This window comes from Nelumbo nucifera, chromosome 6 (genome assembly GCF_055504915.1).
Source record: "Nelumbo nucifera cultivar China Antique chromosome 6, China Antique-T2T, whole genome shotgun sequence".
In the NCBI taxonomy this organism is placed as follows: domain Eukaryota; kingdom Viridiplantae; phylum Streptophyta; class Magnoliopsida; order Proteales; family Nelumbonaceae; genus Nelumbo; species Nelumbo nucifera.
The window spans coordinates 60,577,269-60,593,808 of record NC_142654.1 but is presented as its reverse complement, the minus strand read 5'-3'; the positions used below and the strand labels follow the sequence as shown (position 1 = coordinate 60,593,808).

At 40.6% G+C, this 16,540-nt stretch overlaps 1 protein-coding gene across 1 annotated transcript in view; it reads right to left on the bottom strand.

Moving 5' to 3' along the window:
• LOC104604260 (protein FREE1-like) overlaps positions 1-15,247 on the bottom strand; it is a 31,517-nt gene extending 16,270 nt beyond the window's left edge. Inside the window, exons 1-3 of the mRNA XM_010268535.3 lie at positions 14,079-15,247; positions 11,765-11,851; positions 11,210-11,341 (exon numbers count right to left, since the gene is read on the bottom strand). Of these exons, the coding sequence (XP_010266837.1) occupies positions 11,210-11,341; positions 11,765-11,851; positions 14,079-15,050 (1,191 nt within the window). The 5' untranslated portion in view covers positions 15,051-15,247. The remainder of the gene's footprint in view (positions 1-11,209; positions 11,342-11,764; positions 11,852-14,078) is intronic.
• Between the last annotated feature and the right edge of the window lie 1,293 nt (positions 15,248-16,540).

Here is a 16,540-nt window from a genome sequence, read left to right as displayed (position 1 = left end):
TCCTGTAGTTACCTAATTTCGCCCTCGAGTTTACTGTCGAGTGCGATGCTTCCGGAGTAGGTATCGGCGCTGTATTACAGCAGCAAGGCCACCCAATTGCTTTCTTCAGCCGCCGACTGGCCGATCGGCATCTAAAGCTTCCAGCCTATGAGCGCGAACTGATCGGCCTCGCCCGAGCCGTCCAGCACTGGAGACCATATTTGTGGGGGCGGTCGTTCGTCGTCAAAACTAATCATTACAGCCTCAAATACCTGTTAGAGCAACGTCTCATCACTGCCCCTCAGCAGCATTGGGTTAGCAAACTGCTCGGGTTCGACTTCCGGGTAGAGTACAAGGCGGGGTCCTTTAATCGCGCAGCTGATGCCTTATCTAGGCGAGATGAAGACGTGATGACTCTGTATGGCATTTCCCAACCCCAGATCTCTCTGTTTGACGACATTAAGAAGGCAGCACCACAATCTCCGGAATGGTCACCCTTGGTCCAGAAGATCCAGTCAGGCACTGTCGACCCCAATTGGTCGCTTCAAGATGGGTTGGTACTATATAAGGGACGGGTCCATCTTCCGTCCGACTCCCCGTTGATTTCCACCAGCATCCATAACTCCACCCATGAAGGCGTTTAGAAAACGCTACACCGCATCCGGACTGATTTCCATTGGCGAGGTATGAAAACTTCCATTCAAGATTTTGTCCAGAAATGCTCCACATGCCAACAACATAAATGGGAAAACCTACACCCAGCAGGCCTCCTTCAGCCCCTTTCCATTCCGTCACAGATTTGGGCCGACATCTCCATGGACTTCATTGAAGGACTACCCAAGGTAGGTGGCAAATCAGTTCTCTTCGTGGTAGTCGATCGTTTCTCTAAATATGCTCACTTCATCCCTCTATCACACCCGTACAGTGCCACTTCAGTTGCCCTCGCCTTCTTCACACATTTTTCGCTTACATGGGTTACCAGAATCCATTGTCAACGATAGGGACCCGGTTTTCACCGGTGCCTTCTGGAAGGAGTTATTCCGGCTGCATGACACCACCCTGGCCTACTCTTCAGCTTATCGGCCGCAGACCGACGGTCAGAAAGAGGTGGTCAACCGCACCATCGAAATGTACCTCCGTTGTTTCATCAGCGATCAACCGCGACGGTGGGTGGATTGGCTCCCTTCGGCCGAGTACTATTACAACACAGCCTACCATTCTTCCCTCGGCATGACTCCCTTTCGCGTCGTTTTATGGCCAGGACCCTCCCCGCTTGCTGTCCTACGAGCCTGGTTCTACTCATTTCGACGCAATTGATCACTCCTTACAAGAACGCAATGCCCTCCTAGCCGACGTCCACCTTCGCTTACAGCAGGCCCAACTCCGCATGAAGCTCACCTATGACTAGCACCACCGGGCACTGTCGTTCGATTTAGGACAATTTGTTTGGTTAAAGCTCCAGCCCTACCGACAACGCTCCTTGCGCCACAGGGCTGCCCCGAAGCTGTCCCCCAAGTTCTATGGGCCCTTCAAGGTTCTACGACGGATTGGCAGTGTGGCCTACCAGCTAGAACTGCCAGCGACCAGCCGGATTCATGATGTCTTCCACATCTCCTTACTGAAGCCATTTACAGGTGTTCTTCCGGACCAAGTTCCCCCCTACCACCCCTGAAAGATGGCAAACTGATCCCCCAACCGAAAGCTCTCCTCCGTTCTCGTTTCAATCGAGGAGTTCTTGAAGTCTTGGTGGAATGGTGTAACTTACCATCGGCCGAAGCCACATGGATCCCATTGACAGAGTTCCAGGCCACGTACCCAGAATTTGAGCTTGAGGACAAGCTCTTAGTCCAGGAGGGGAGTAATGTTATGGACGCATTCCTCGGGAAGACATACCATCGCCGCCGGCAGCAGTAGAAACTTGACCCACCGCCAGCATCAATAATGACTCAGTGATTCTCGGTCTACCCAATTCGGCAGTAGTAGTCTCATCCAGATTAGATTAGCTTATCTTGCTTGTTCTTATCTTATTTTATTGCTCTTATCTTATCTTGTTAGTAAGTTATCAGATTAGGATTAGCTTATCTTATCCTTAGCAAGATAGAACTGAAAGTCTCCCTATTCAACAAGGAGACTCCCTCAGATTAGGACTCTTGTAATCTCCTATTTAAGGAGACACCCTTATTGAATGAAATCATGAAATTATTCAGTCAACAAGTGAGTTAGGAGAGTTGGTGATCTCTTGGACAAATCACCAAAGGCACCAAGATAGGTTCATCACGAACAGGAAGGAACAAAGGAAAACAGGAGGTTTTCCCCATGGACCGACCCGTGACGAGATCCTATTCTCGGGCCCTCAACAAGCCGTTTGTTATGTCCTTGACTATTTCTCTTCCAGTTCCTATTGAGTCTTCTGTGGAGTCATCTACTTCTGTTGCACCTCCCACTGTGTCAACTTCACATGTTCCTGCTCCCCCTCCTCATGCTCATCCTCCCACGTTTCCTTCACATCCTATTGTCCAAAGGTGGTACCAAAGACAAAGACTCAGGTATGGGCAAGTTGTTTCCACTCCTTCAACAGAATCTCCTACACCTCCCATCACTATTGAGGTCATATGTCAGCATTCTTTTGATCCATTTGCTACCTTTCCAGACCTTGACCTTTCTACTGCCCTTCGCTAAGGCAAACGAAAGTGTACAACACATTGTATCTCCAAACACTTGTCCTACGACATTCTTTCCCCAACCTATTATTCTTTTCTTGCCTCCGTTTCTACTCATGTAATTCACAGGTTCATACCAGAAGCCTTATCCAAACTAGAATGGAGGGATGCTATGACGACTGAGCTAGATGCTTTGCATAAGAACTATACCTTGAGATATTGTTGACCTACCTGAGGGGAAGGAACCAGTTGGTTGTAAATGGGTGTTCACTATCAAGTATCATTCTGATAGTACTATTGGAGGTTTAAGGCTTGATTGATTGCTAAAGGCTACACTCAGATGTATGGTATTGATTATCTTGAGACCTTTGCTCCTATGGCTAAAATGACTTCAGTTTGAGTTCTGTTATCTCTAGCTTCTACTTTTGATTGGCCCCTTCATGAATTTGATGTTAAAAATGCCTTTTTGAATGGTGACCTACATGAAGAAGTCTATGTCCTTACCTCCAAGAGTGTATGGGAAGGAAATGGAAGGGAAGGTGTGTAAATTGAAGAAGTCTCTTTATGGTCTCAAATAGTTTCCTAGAGCTTGGTTTGAGAAATTCAGAGCTGCCCTTGTTTCTTTTGGTTACACAGACTCAATCTGACCATACTTTATTTGTGAAGAGAAGTAGTTCCTTGGTGACCTTTTTGATTGTTTATGTTGATGATGTTGTTACTAGTAATGGCACCCAAGAAGTGGTTAAGCTCAAAAGGTTTCTTAACAATGAGTTTGAGATAAAAGATTTTGGGGGATCTCTAATATTTCTTGAAAATCGAAGTGGCTAGATCTAAAGATGGTATATTCATTTCTTAATGCAAGTATGTGCTCATCAAGTTTGCTAGTCTCCTTGCAGAGACTAGCAAACTTGATGTTAAATTGGCCTCCACCCCTAGACTTAAATCACAAGCTTTCTGCTACTTATGGTGAAATGTTGTTTGATAAGGGAGTGTTCCAAAGACTGCTTGGGAAGTTGCTATGTCTCTGTATGATTCGGCTAGTTATCTCCATGCAATGAGTGTCATTAGTCAATTTATGCTTTCTCCTAGAGATACACATTTAATAGCTGCAGAAAGAATTTTATGTTACTTGAAAGGCTCTCTAGGGAAAGGTATCCTGTTTTCCAAGCATGGACACATGAAGTTGGAAGCATACACTGATGTTGATTGGGCCGGATGTATTGATGGTAGGAGATCCACCGCAGGATATTGTGCTTTGGTAGCAGGGAACATTGTCTCATGGAGGAGTAAGAAGTAGTCTGTAGTAGCCAGATCTTTAGCTGAAGCAGAATACAGGGCAATGGCACATGGAATGTCAGAATTATTGTGGTTGAGATCACTTTTGGGAGAGTTGGGTATTGAATGTGAGATGCCGATCATTCTCTATTGTGACAATCGGGCAGCTATCAACATTGCACATAATCCCGTCTAGCATGACGAAACTAAGCACATAGAGGTCGATAGACACTTTATATGGGAGAGAGTTGCTTCAAGGGAAGTTTGCATGCCATTCATTGCTCCAGAGGAGTAGTTGGCTGATGTCTTGACCAAAGGTATTCCAAAAGGAGAATTGACTCACTATATAAGCAAGTTGGGCATGATTGACATCTATGCTTAGCTTGAGGGGGAGTGTAGAGAGACTGGGCTGAATGGGCCCTAGTACTTATTTATACTTTATGTATGTAGCGTTCTATTTATATTTTATGTGTTAATGGGCCTTTTCATTATGGGGCTGTTAACTTGTTTTTGTTTCTTTCAAGTGTTTTATGTGCTGGCGGCCCACTTAAAGGGCAGGGATGTAATTAGTCTTTTTTAAAGTGAGATTAAATAAAAGATTAAGGTAGAGAGGAGGGAATCCATCGAACTTTCTTCTCCTTCTCTTCTTCTTCTTCTTCTTCTTCTTCTTCTTCTTCTTCTTCTTCTTCTTCTTCTTCTTCTGTAATATCTTTTCTCTGTTCTTTTACTGCTGTAATCAGATTTAGTTATCAGATCTGAAGGACTGATTTACATCTTCTTCATTGAAGTCTGTGATAAAGGAACAATGGATCCCTCCTGCACAACAATAGGTGAAGCTGAACTTTGATGGAAGCTCTTTAGGCAACTTGAGTCCCTATGGAGTGGGAGGAGCTTTCAGAGATAGGGAGGGCAGATTGATTGCACTTTATTCTGGTCCAATAGGTGTTGGAGACTCTTTGAGAGCAGAGATTTTGGCCTTGCTCCAAGGCTTAAGGTTGGCTAAGCAATGGGGCCTATACCAGATTGAGGCAGAAGGGGACTCTAAATTATTAATTGGGTGGATTTAGTCACACAATTTGGGGGTCTAGGTACATCATCAACTCATGAGGGAAGTAACTTGCTTAGCAAGGGAGGTGGCGTACAGTTCAGGTGGACAAGGAGATCAGCAAATGGATTAGCCGACGCCTTGGCTAAGCAAGGAACTTTCAGGGTGAACTTACTTTGGGCTGTTTTGTAATTTGAAAACATTCTTCTAAGGGTCAACACACTTATCTTGGGTCGTGACAATGTATTTTATTAAATATTATCTAATGAAAGTTACCGTTTCTGATATAAAATGATAATAATATAAAAGCATAGGCGCCGTTTGGCGCGTCTTTTTGCGTGGTCTTTCAGTTGTTTCTAGGAAGACCGAAAATCGGTCTATTCCCGTTTGGCACGCGGAAGATCTAGCCACCAAAAGATGCGGCACTGAAAAGATGCGAGAAGCCCATTTCAGGCTGATTTCGGGAAGCTTCAAATGAAGCTTCTCGCGTCTTTCGCGTTTTAATCTTGCGCGGAAAGACCCGAAAAGACGCACAGAAAGATGCAAACTTGCCAAACGGTCTTCGGGCTGCCCAAATCTTATGTCAAAAGCCCAATGCGTCTATTAACTGTCAGAGCTATAAGAAGATCTTCTCAAAAAGACTTGCCAAACGGGCCCGTAATCATCAGTCATCACAAATCGAGATTTTATCTTGGAGTTTGACTTGACAAGATGAAAACATGGACTAGCAGACACATCTATAGAGAAGTAAATAATATTAATATAGTCCATATATTTTGTATTCTAATATTGCGTACCTATAGGAAACAGTCTAGAAGTTTATTATTTTTATTTAAGTAGCATTCTTTATGAAACATGATGTTCATCACCTATTAGGTATTGTGAAATAAGCAAGGAGGAAAAGGGAAACGATAGCTAGAAATTCCCTCATGAATCTATGGATTGATGTAATCATGCATGTTCAATGTGGACACTTCAACAGTTCAACCATTAAAGAGAGTCCATGCAACACTGTCAACCACCCAAGTTGGAGGCAGCAACCTGTAAGTGTTGTGGTAAGGCGACGAAGGTTGGTCAAGTCTCTAAAGGTCCGGAGAAGACGGCAGGAAAGATAGAACACGGGGAGGAATACTAGTTGTAGAGGACGGTGAGAGAAGAGCAAAGAAGGGATGATAAGAGAGAGAGGTCCCTTAAGAAACTCTAGGGTCAGAGTTATATGGTTGTCCCTTTGGGGGGAGACACAGTTGAAACATTGACCTCTCGCTCGACGTTCTGCCATTTCTGCTCTGGTCAAACGCTTGATGGGAGGAGTGGCCATGTTACTGCTTGTACTTGTCATTGCTCTAGAGGTGGTGGTCGTGTGAGGTTTCAGTTCCCGGCTGGTAGCCGAAGAGGGGGTCGTTGTTGCTGATCTTGGGAGCACCCACGAGTTCGGTGGACGACCCACATTAAAAATTCTGCGGCTGAGCTGCAGCTTGCGCTCAAATGCGCAGACTAAGTTCATGGTTGTGACCAAATTTGGGGGATTCTGCATTTCGACATCCACTCGCAGGGGTTCTACTAGCCCTGTTGTGAACAAATCCACTTGTTGGTCGGGTCGCACGGAGGATGCCCTCGCGAGGAGGGTTTGGAATTGTCGCTGGTATTCAGCAATTGTTCCGGTCTATTTAAGGTTAATTAGCTCGCCCAGCGGGTTGCTGGTCAGTAGGGGTCCGAACCGAAGAAGGCAATAGGATTTAAACTGGGGCCAACTGAGCCCGGGTTCTTGCTCTAACCGATAAAACCAAAGTTGTGCTTCTTCTGTTAAATGAAAGGCAGCTAGGCTTACCTTATCCCGGTCATCTGTCCGTTGATTCTGGAAGAACTGCTCGCAGCGATACAGCCAGCCTAGGGGGTCTCCGTTGCCGTTGTACGACGGGAACTCCAGCCTGCTGTACTTGGGGACGACGGCTGCTCCATGGCTAACGGACTGCTGTTCGCCGGAAGACTCCGGCAAATCTGGTCGGCGGTCGTTAGCGGTTGTCCCTCCTTCAGAGTTCCTTTCCCTGCTAGAAAGGAACACCTCCATCAGACGTCGCAGTTCCCTCACTTCGCCTTTGATCTCACGAACTTCGGAGCTGGTCTCCACGAGTTGGTGCTCGAAGTCGTGGACCCTGGATGGTAGCTGTTCCAGATCTCCCATGACGCCTTGCTCTGATACCAAGTTGTTGAGGGCCCGAGAATAGGATCTCGTCACGGGTCGGTCCACGGGGAAAACCTCCTGTTTTCCCTTGTTCCTTCCTGTTCGTGATGAACCTATCTTGGCGCCTTTGGTGATTTGTCCAAGAGATCACCAACTCTCCTAACTCACTTGTTGACTGAATAATTTCATGATTTCATTCAATAAGGGTGTCTCCTTAAATAGGAGATTACAAGAGTCCTAATCTGAGGGAGTCTCCTTGTTGAATAGGGAGACTTTCAGTTCTATCTTGCTAAGGATAAGATAAGCTAATCCTAATCTGATAACTTACTAACAAGATAAGATAAGAGCAATAAAATAAGATAAGAACAAGCAAGATAAGCTAATCTAATCTGGATGAGACTACTACTGCCGAATTGGGTAGACCGAGAATCACTGAGTCATTATTGATGCTGGCGGTGGGTCAAGTTTCTACTGCTGCCGGCGGCGATGGTATGTCTTCCCGAGGAATGCGTCCATAACACGGCTCCTCATAATGCTCCCCCTTAAGAGAAGTACCAAAGAAAGGAATAGACTCAACAGATGTGACATCCCTGGAGACAAAGCGGGTGCCATGAACCGGATCAAAACACCAATATCCCTTGTGTATGGAGGCATATCCTAGGAAGACACACTTATGTGCTTTAGGCACAAATTTGTGTCTCTGATGATTCTAAACATGCACATAACAGGTGCACTCAAAAACTCGAAGAGGAAGAGAGAAGAAATCCTCATCCGAGAAGAGACGACTAAAAGGGGTTTTGAAACCCAAAACCCAGGAAGGCATACAATTAATTAAATATGTAGCTGTAAAGACAACATCCCCCAAAAATTTAGTAGGAACATGAGATGCAAAAAGGAGGCTTCTAGCAACCTCAACCACATGGTGGTTCTTCCTTTCCACCACTCCATTCTATTATGGAGTGTAGAAACAAAAACTCTGATGGATAACCCCAAGGGCATCAAAGTAGAATGAAAGGTTCTTCTCAAAATATTCTTTAACATTATTAAATCAGAATATTTTGATCCGAGTGTTAAACTGGGTAAGAATGAGTTCATGAAACTTTTCCACAATAAGTGGTACTTCATCTCAGAATCTCATGAGATAAACCCTAGTATAGCGAGAGAAATCATCAATAAAGAGGATAAAATACTTGTAACTCCCATAGTAGGTAAATGATATGGCCCTCACACATCAGAATGCACAATATGGAAAGCAGAAATAGATCTTTTATTACTCATTGGATAAGATTGTCTACAATGCTTCGCAAGTTCACATGACTCACAATGAAGACTCGATAGAGATATTCCCTTAAACATGTCAGTAAACAAATGACTCAAAGCAGAAAAAGATAAATGACCAAAACGTAAATGGCATAACATGACTCGATCAATAGACTCTGACAAAACAGACTCCAAAGCAACTCCATTAGGTGGTCCAAGAATTCTACTAGGTGTGTCTAGCAAGTATATTCCATTCGCCTCATGGCCACCCCAACCATCCTCTGCGATTTCAAGTCCTGAAAAACACAATGGGTAGGAAAAAAGGTTATGCTACAATTCATGGACTTAATCAAACTACTAACAAATAACAGATTGGTATTAAGTTTGGGGACATGGAGAACAGAGGATTAAACAAGAGTGCCAAAGGCTTTGATATCTCCTTTGCCAGAGATGGAAGCAAGAAATCCATCTGCAAGGGATATCTTCTCTCTACCTGAGAGGAGCTGATATGAACAAAAGAGGTTAAGTATACTGGTCATAAGATCCGATGCACCAAAATCAATAATCCAAGGGATTTTATGATTACTTGAAACAATAGCATGATTTGCAGAAGCACAAGTACCTGAGTGAGAAAATGCGGATGAAGAGCTGTTGCCTAAAGGGTTAGATATTGCAACAGTGGTCCCCAAGTGATTAAGTAACCTCCAATACCTTTAAAACTCTGCCTTTACTCAGTCAGTTGCTCCATAACCGATTTTTCTTCACTTTCTCTATTTTTGCCTACAGGCACTATAGCAACATTTGCATTTTTAGGTTTCCCTATTTAACCACTCTTTTTGAAACTGTTGTTACTGTTGTTTTGAAACCTGTCCGGGAGAAGTTCTAAATGGAGTTTCCAACAAGTGTCCTTAGTATGCTTCGGTTTCTTGCAATATTCACATATCATTTCCTTCTTCTCAATCGACCCTTTCGGCTTTATCCCAGCATTTGCAAAGTGTTCTAAAGGTGGTCCCCGTAGCTATACTTACTTCCTACTCTTTTCACTGTTCACTATAGAGTATGCTTGAGCAAGGGTGACTTCACCTCTGGCCAGAATATTCTACCCAGTAATGTCGAACTCATGGTTGAGTCATGTAAGAAACTCAACACACCCTATTTTGTTCTACTAATTTCTAAATGTCTTTGCATCCTTGGTGCTCTCCCATACAACAGTCTCCATAACATCATTCTCCTACCACAATGACTTTAACATTGAGTAGGAAACCGCTACACTCTTCCCCTGTCTCATATTGTTCACATCACTCTTCAGCTTATAGGCTCTTACAACATTTAACTTCTGTGAATATGTTTCAGTGACACTATCCCAAATCTCCTTAGCTTGTCATCCAGAGGTAATGGTGGCTTATGTGAGGTTGCATAGAGTTGACTAACCATCCAATCATTGTGTAGTTCTCCTGCATCCATTTTTCATACGTAGAGTCCGTCTTTGTAGGTTTCTTCTTACTACCTGTGAGATACCCCAGTTTACCTCTACTACAAACATAAATCCATATAGACTGTGCCCAGGCTAGATAATTGTTCGATCTAGTTTAATTGTAGCCACTCCACTCAAAAAGGAATCTGTTGGACTAACCCCAGATACCATAATCTGCTACATTTCACTTCTAGATTGCTCCCAAAAAATGAGTTTTTCAATCTTTATAGGCCTACCTTAGGCGAGCCCATTACCAAAAGGTTCAAGAACTAGGGTTTCACTACACCCGGCTCAATGGGAGAAAGAGAGAAGAGATAGTTGCTCCTAGTACAGCTTCCCAATCTTCTTCAAACCTCAACCGCCCCCTTCTAGGAATCAAAAGACACCTCCCAAGCCCCGAGCACCACACCCAATCCTTTTCCTTATCCTGTAACCTAAAATCTATCTAGTCGGCTAGGGTTTTGGTCAAAAAGATAACAGCTTCGCTACTTGGCACTCATCAGCCAAACTCTAGTTCTCCAAACCCACTACCAACTAGGCAAACAGTCCTCTGATTGATCAGAAGCTTATCTCTCCATACACTCTTCTAATCAAGGGGTGTATGGAAAAAAAGGAAAAAAAAAAGAAAAGGAAGAAATTGCTCTGATACCAAGATGTAAGTCAGTCCTTCAAATATGATAAATCTGATTACAGCAGTAAAAGAACAGAGAAAAGAGATTACAGCAGAAGGAAGAAGAAGAAGAAGAAGAAGAAGAAGAAGAAGAGAAGGAGAAGAGAGTTCAATGGATTCCCTCCTCTCTACCTCATCTTTTATTTAGTCTCACTTAAAAAGACTAATTACATCTCTCCCTTTAAGTGGGCGGCCAGCACATAAAACACTTAAAAGAAACAAAAACAAGTTAACAGGCCCATTAACACAAAATATAAAGAGAACACCACATAAAGTATAAATAAGTACTACTGGTCAAAAAGTATAAATAAGTACTAGGGCCCATTCGCCCAGTCTCTCTACAGAACAACTTGCCACAATGTTCCATCCTCTAAACAAGTCCTCAGCTGAATAGTCTTTGAATAAAGGAGAAGATTTGAGACAATGTATGACGTTGATAGTTATGCAATCTTTCTCCTTAGATCTTTCAGCTCCTTGAAAGATCCTATTGTTTCTTTCTTTTATATTATTATCATTAAAAAAACCTTCACTCATTGTTAAATAAATACATATGTATATATTGTCAGATATAGAAAAACAGAAATACTATTGAGAACTATCCAGAAGAGACAGGAAGAACCATTGCATTCAACAAAAGAAAATATTTATAGTTTGGACTTCCTACCTGAACAGTTGCAGCTGTCACATTGTCAAGAATGGTATTGGTCGTGTAGCTGTTTGATTGTAGCCTTATGCGTCTTGGTTCAATGTCAACTGAGCTTTTGGACCAAAAAGTAAAAATAGACGAATCGATAACCTAAATCAGAAGAAATAAATTTCAGAACAATTCAGAAAGAAAACAACAGAATCAGAAAGGCATTCAGAAACATATAACCAAAAAGTTTGACCACAAGAATGCAACCTCCTAACTTCTCGTCAGTAAGTTAGCAAGAAACATAAATTTCCATACCCGTATACCAATACAAGGGTGCCATATCATGTCATATGCTTCAATTTCTACTTTAATTTCCATATCCAACAGTTTCCAGCCATTAGGGCTACAACTTGGGCAGGCAAGGGGTAACATTTGTTAATCTGGGTGGCCCAAGCCTAATGTTGTAAAATTCTTTAAGTCATGTACCCAACATGCAACCCTACCAGCTATGTCCTTGCCATATCTGATAACATTGTTCATAATAACTAACTAGAATGTTCAAGGTGTAGAATGCATCTGACTTACCTCCCATCTTGTCACTGTCTCAAGTGGGTATATCCTCAATGTCCGACTTGAACTTGGGTCAAGCATATGAATACCATCCAAACCAATCTGAAAAGAAATGCTTTTTTGATAAATCACTGATAAGAAAATAATAAACCAAACATTCTTTGAAAGTAAGAGTTTATTATACAAGGTCACAAAGAAGGGATAAATGAAATACATTAATATGTGAGATGATACTAATAGATTACAAGAAACCAAAACTTTGGGGCTGAACCAGAAAAAATATCTTCTATAAGCAATAACACTATAATAATTACTCCATGCCTCCAAGAAACAAATTTAACTTCACAGACTTCCCTGTCATTCAAACATTGGTGAGTGACGAAACAGACAAATCAGAGGTTATGTTAGACAATTACATGGATAAATAGTTGATCCCATTGTTCGAGGAAGAAATCACTGAAGCTTGGCAACATTTTAAACTTTGACCCAAAATATAAAATCATTATATTACTCCAATAAGCATTCAACAGACCACAATTTCATTATGATCCATAGATAGGTTAAAGTGAACCACAGGTTATTGGATCAAAAGAAAGACAGGTCAAATGTTGATATCATTGAAGGAGAAATTTTGAAAAAAAAAAAATTAAACTAGAAACCCTTTTCACTCTGATCCCTACAGTGGCACCACAGAAACTAATTGGGTATTATGGCCAACAAGGTCATGCTGTTGTACAGTGGATAGGTTGAGGAAGTGATTGGTATTATTAATCCCTCAGTAGGAATATATAAGGAAATTATTGCAATAGACAATAAGTCATTCAATTCAGCCACTTCAGTTGTTGTCAAATAGCCCCTAAGACTAGATTTACTATAAGATGTAAATATAAGTGCTCTAAGTTCCTAGAAGCAATTCTGCATCATAATCCATGTGGCAAAAAATGGGTAAGGATCAGATAGAATCATAGAACATGCTTTTTAGGAGATGAAGTTTTTAATTGTAATCAATGCTTGTATAATGCATACATTAAGAAGGATTAGATGAAAAGAACAACAGGCAACTCTATGAAAACATAGGTGGAGTGGTTTAGAAAAATTCCAAATATAGGGCAAGAATTTGTACAGGGGTGTAAATAGTCATCTAGGGTAAGAGATAAAGATATGATAGGGTACATGGATGATTTGGATATGGGGAGTGTAATGAGAGGAGAGATGAAATTTTAAAACATACAAAAAAAAAACTAGAACATAACAATAGTAAGTGAATGCTTTAAAAAAAAGAAAAAGAAAAAATGTCTAGTGGTATTTAAAAGCATATCAAATAGGAATCGAGTTAAATACATACATACATACATACATATATACATATATATATATACATTGTTTTAAAGTTGTACTTTTAAAATTTAAAAGAGTAGAGGGTTGAATTTTGAGAAGAAAAAGAAAGAAAGAATAGAAGTATACTCTCTCTCTCTCTCTCCCCGCACTGTTGTTACTTTCCACTTTAAAGTTTTATCGTATAAAATTATAGCCGTCTATAGTTGCTAATTTATATGAAATTGCTCCAATAAATACTTATTATATTAGTATTGTTTAAAAATATTCAAATTGATATATTTAAAATACATTTATCTTTTAGGTATAATGGTTTTACATGTTTTTGAGAGGAAATTTAATGTTCTTAATAAAGAGAATTGATATTTTCAATTAATATGCATGTTGAATGTAATACAAAACTAGGGACCAAAAGAAAATGTAGTTCTTTATTTTAAAAAATTCTCATTGTCCAAGTATTGCCTAGCGCCGGTCTAGGCATCCCACTGTCCCCAAGAATTTCCTAGTCACCTTGACAACTATGATTAGAAATACATACAGCATTGAAAAGAAAGCTACATGAAAAGCAATTGAGGTCAAGTTTCTGTAACATGTTCCTTCTTTTAATATTGCTCAAAATCAACCTTCCTTGCATCCAACAATTCAAGAATTGACTGAGAGTGTAGTTGAGTTATTGTAACATTTTCTTCCTAATTTCTCTCGCATTGAGGAATGTGAGATCAATAGTTGTTACGTCTGAGGATACCACAAATTCAGCATCTAAAAGTCATGCCAAGGGCAACATAAAGGGAAACGAAAACATAAAACAAGCATTTAAGCTATCTGCATAAACAAAACTGAGTAATCTGAAATTCTAAATGTAAATCATATATGCAGGTTACGTTAACTGACTAAATGACTTGATTAAGAATCATCTATTCTAATTCCCCAGACTGCAGTATTTGCACGTGTCAAATGGATAAATTTAAGCAGCAATGAGGAAATAGCTACGAACCTGGCAAAGAACATCCGTGGTGCCCGGACTTCCACCTTCTGGCAAAAGCTTGACCCTGAATTTCAGAACGCCATTCTTCACGTCTTGCTGCGTCTCCGCCTTTGGAACAGCTCTCACAATCTTAGTAGAAGCCGCCTGTTCCTTCCCAGATGAGAAGTTGATCGACCTACCATAATCATCGAAAGCCAACAACATAGACGACTTGGAGGCAGTGCCTCGAGCACTGTATGGCTCGACCTTTCCCCCATTATAGGCATAAACACCGTCTCCAAGGCCATCGTCACGAAGCCCATCCCGATCATAACGAGGCTCCGTTCTATTCTCGTAGAAATCTGTCCCCAAATCGGAACGGTTTCGGCCGTATACGCCTGCACCTCCATATCTACCAGAATTATCATCGAGGTAACCTCCCCCATGATCAAATTTCACGCTACTCTCGTAAAGATTTTCATATACGGGCGGTGGGGGTGGCACCGAAGAACCAATTTGACCATATGAATAGGGCGCAGGGAATGATGAACTGAGATTGGGATTAGGATTAGGATTAGGAGGAATTGAAGGGGAAGGAGTATAATTTGAAGGCGTCTGATGCTGATCGTATGGCGGATAATAAGCCGGTTGCTGGATCGGAGGTGTGAATGACGCCTGTGGCTCTTGCGTATGTGGAAAAGATGGGAAGGTAGAAGATTCAGAAAAGGGAGTAAAGGATTGGAAGTTAGGGTTTTGTGCGTAAGAAGGAGCAGAAGGGGGGATGTTGGGGACAGGTTCGGAATTCTGTGAATACGGAGGATACTCAGATGAAAAGCCTGAGTAATCTGGCGCAGAACAATTGGCAGAGAAAGGGGGAGCAGAAGCACAGGTCGGATTTAGGGAATTAGGCTGGAGATCGTTAGGGTTAGGGTTAAGGTTTTGAAGATGAGGTTGATGGTATTGGTGGTAATAAGGAGCGCTGCTGAAATCTCCCTGTTGCATCTCCAAAATTCAGGATCTTCCCTCCGGATACAGAAGGATCGATGGAGATTGAGAGCCGTTCGGTATTTCAGCCTGGTGGACGTTTGGTGCAGGGCAACTCAGGTAATTCGAGCTTCAGAATTTCAGTGGGTAGATGAAAGATGAATATGTCGTGAGTAGGGAAAGCAAGCTTTTCGCAATGGGGACACGTATGGAATATAAATATATAATGTAGCGACTCTTTTTATTGGTTAATCGTTACACGGAATCCCGCCAAAAGGCGGTAGACGTTGCATCAATTATCGAACCGAATTGGGATTTTCTGCTAACAAAACACTACATTCTAACCCCTACCAATTTGATCTAAAACCACACATCTCACCATAAAAATGGGACCCGCCAAGTAGGTTGTTGGAATGAATTTTGCTGTAAGGTGATGCCAATGTTATTGAATCTACTCGTAATAATGTAATTATAAATAAAAAGTTAACTATTGATTAATTTAATTATGATTATAGCTTAATTTTATATATTTACTAATTTTTAAGTAATTTAAATATTTAAGTGATATTTATAAAAATTTGAAATATTTAATCATTAATAAAGTAAAATAAATAAAATATAACACTACAAATAATATGGAAAAATAATTATTTTATTAAATAATTAGCAATAATTTATTATTTTTTGCTACAAATATTAATATAATAATATAATTAACCTAAGTTACTAAATTACTAAATTACTAAAACATTTTTGTAACAAATTATTAAAACAAAGATTTAATTATTTTAAATAACATTGCATTTTTTTCTTAATTATAAGTTTTGGTTATTTCACTTTCCTTGATAAATCCCATGCATCACACGGGTCCCCACTAGTATAAATATATAATGTAGCGACTCTTTTTTTATTCGTTAATCATTACACGAAATCCCGCCAAAAGGTGGTAGAGGTTGCATCAAAGCCGACTATGTTTGGGAGTGAAAAGTAAGTGATTATTGAATCAAATTGGGATCTTTATGCTAACAAAACACATTCCAACCCCCTACCAACTTGATCAAAAACCACACATCTCACCATAAAAATGGGATCCACCATGTATGAGATGTGTAGTGTAAGATTATGTTGGTAGGTTGTTGGAACGAATTTTGTTGTTAGGTGATCCCAATTCTATTGAATCTACTTGTAAGTGTGTACTTACATGGCAATTTTAGATAATGATAATGATAGTAATAATATATTCAAAAAATTATCTCTCTCTCTCTAAATATGTGATAATTGGATCTTGTTGTGAAGTTTAAAGTATCATTGACAAGCCTACCTATTTACCTAGGTTTTTCTATTTGTAATGTTTTATCTTTTTGTGTATCTATTTTTGTTCACTTATTAAAGAAATGTAAAAAATTAAATAGAGGAAATTGAATGAGGTGAAAATTAATATTTCAATTTACCATTTAAATCTCATAACTAAATAGGGACTAAATTAAAATATGAATATTTTAGTCAAA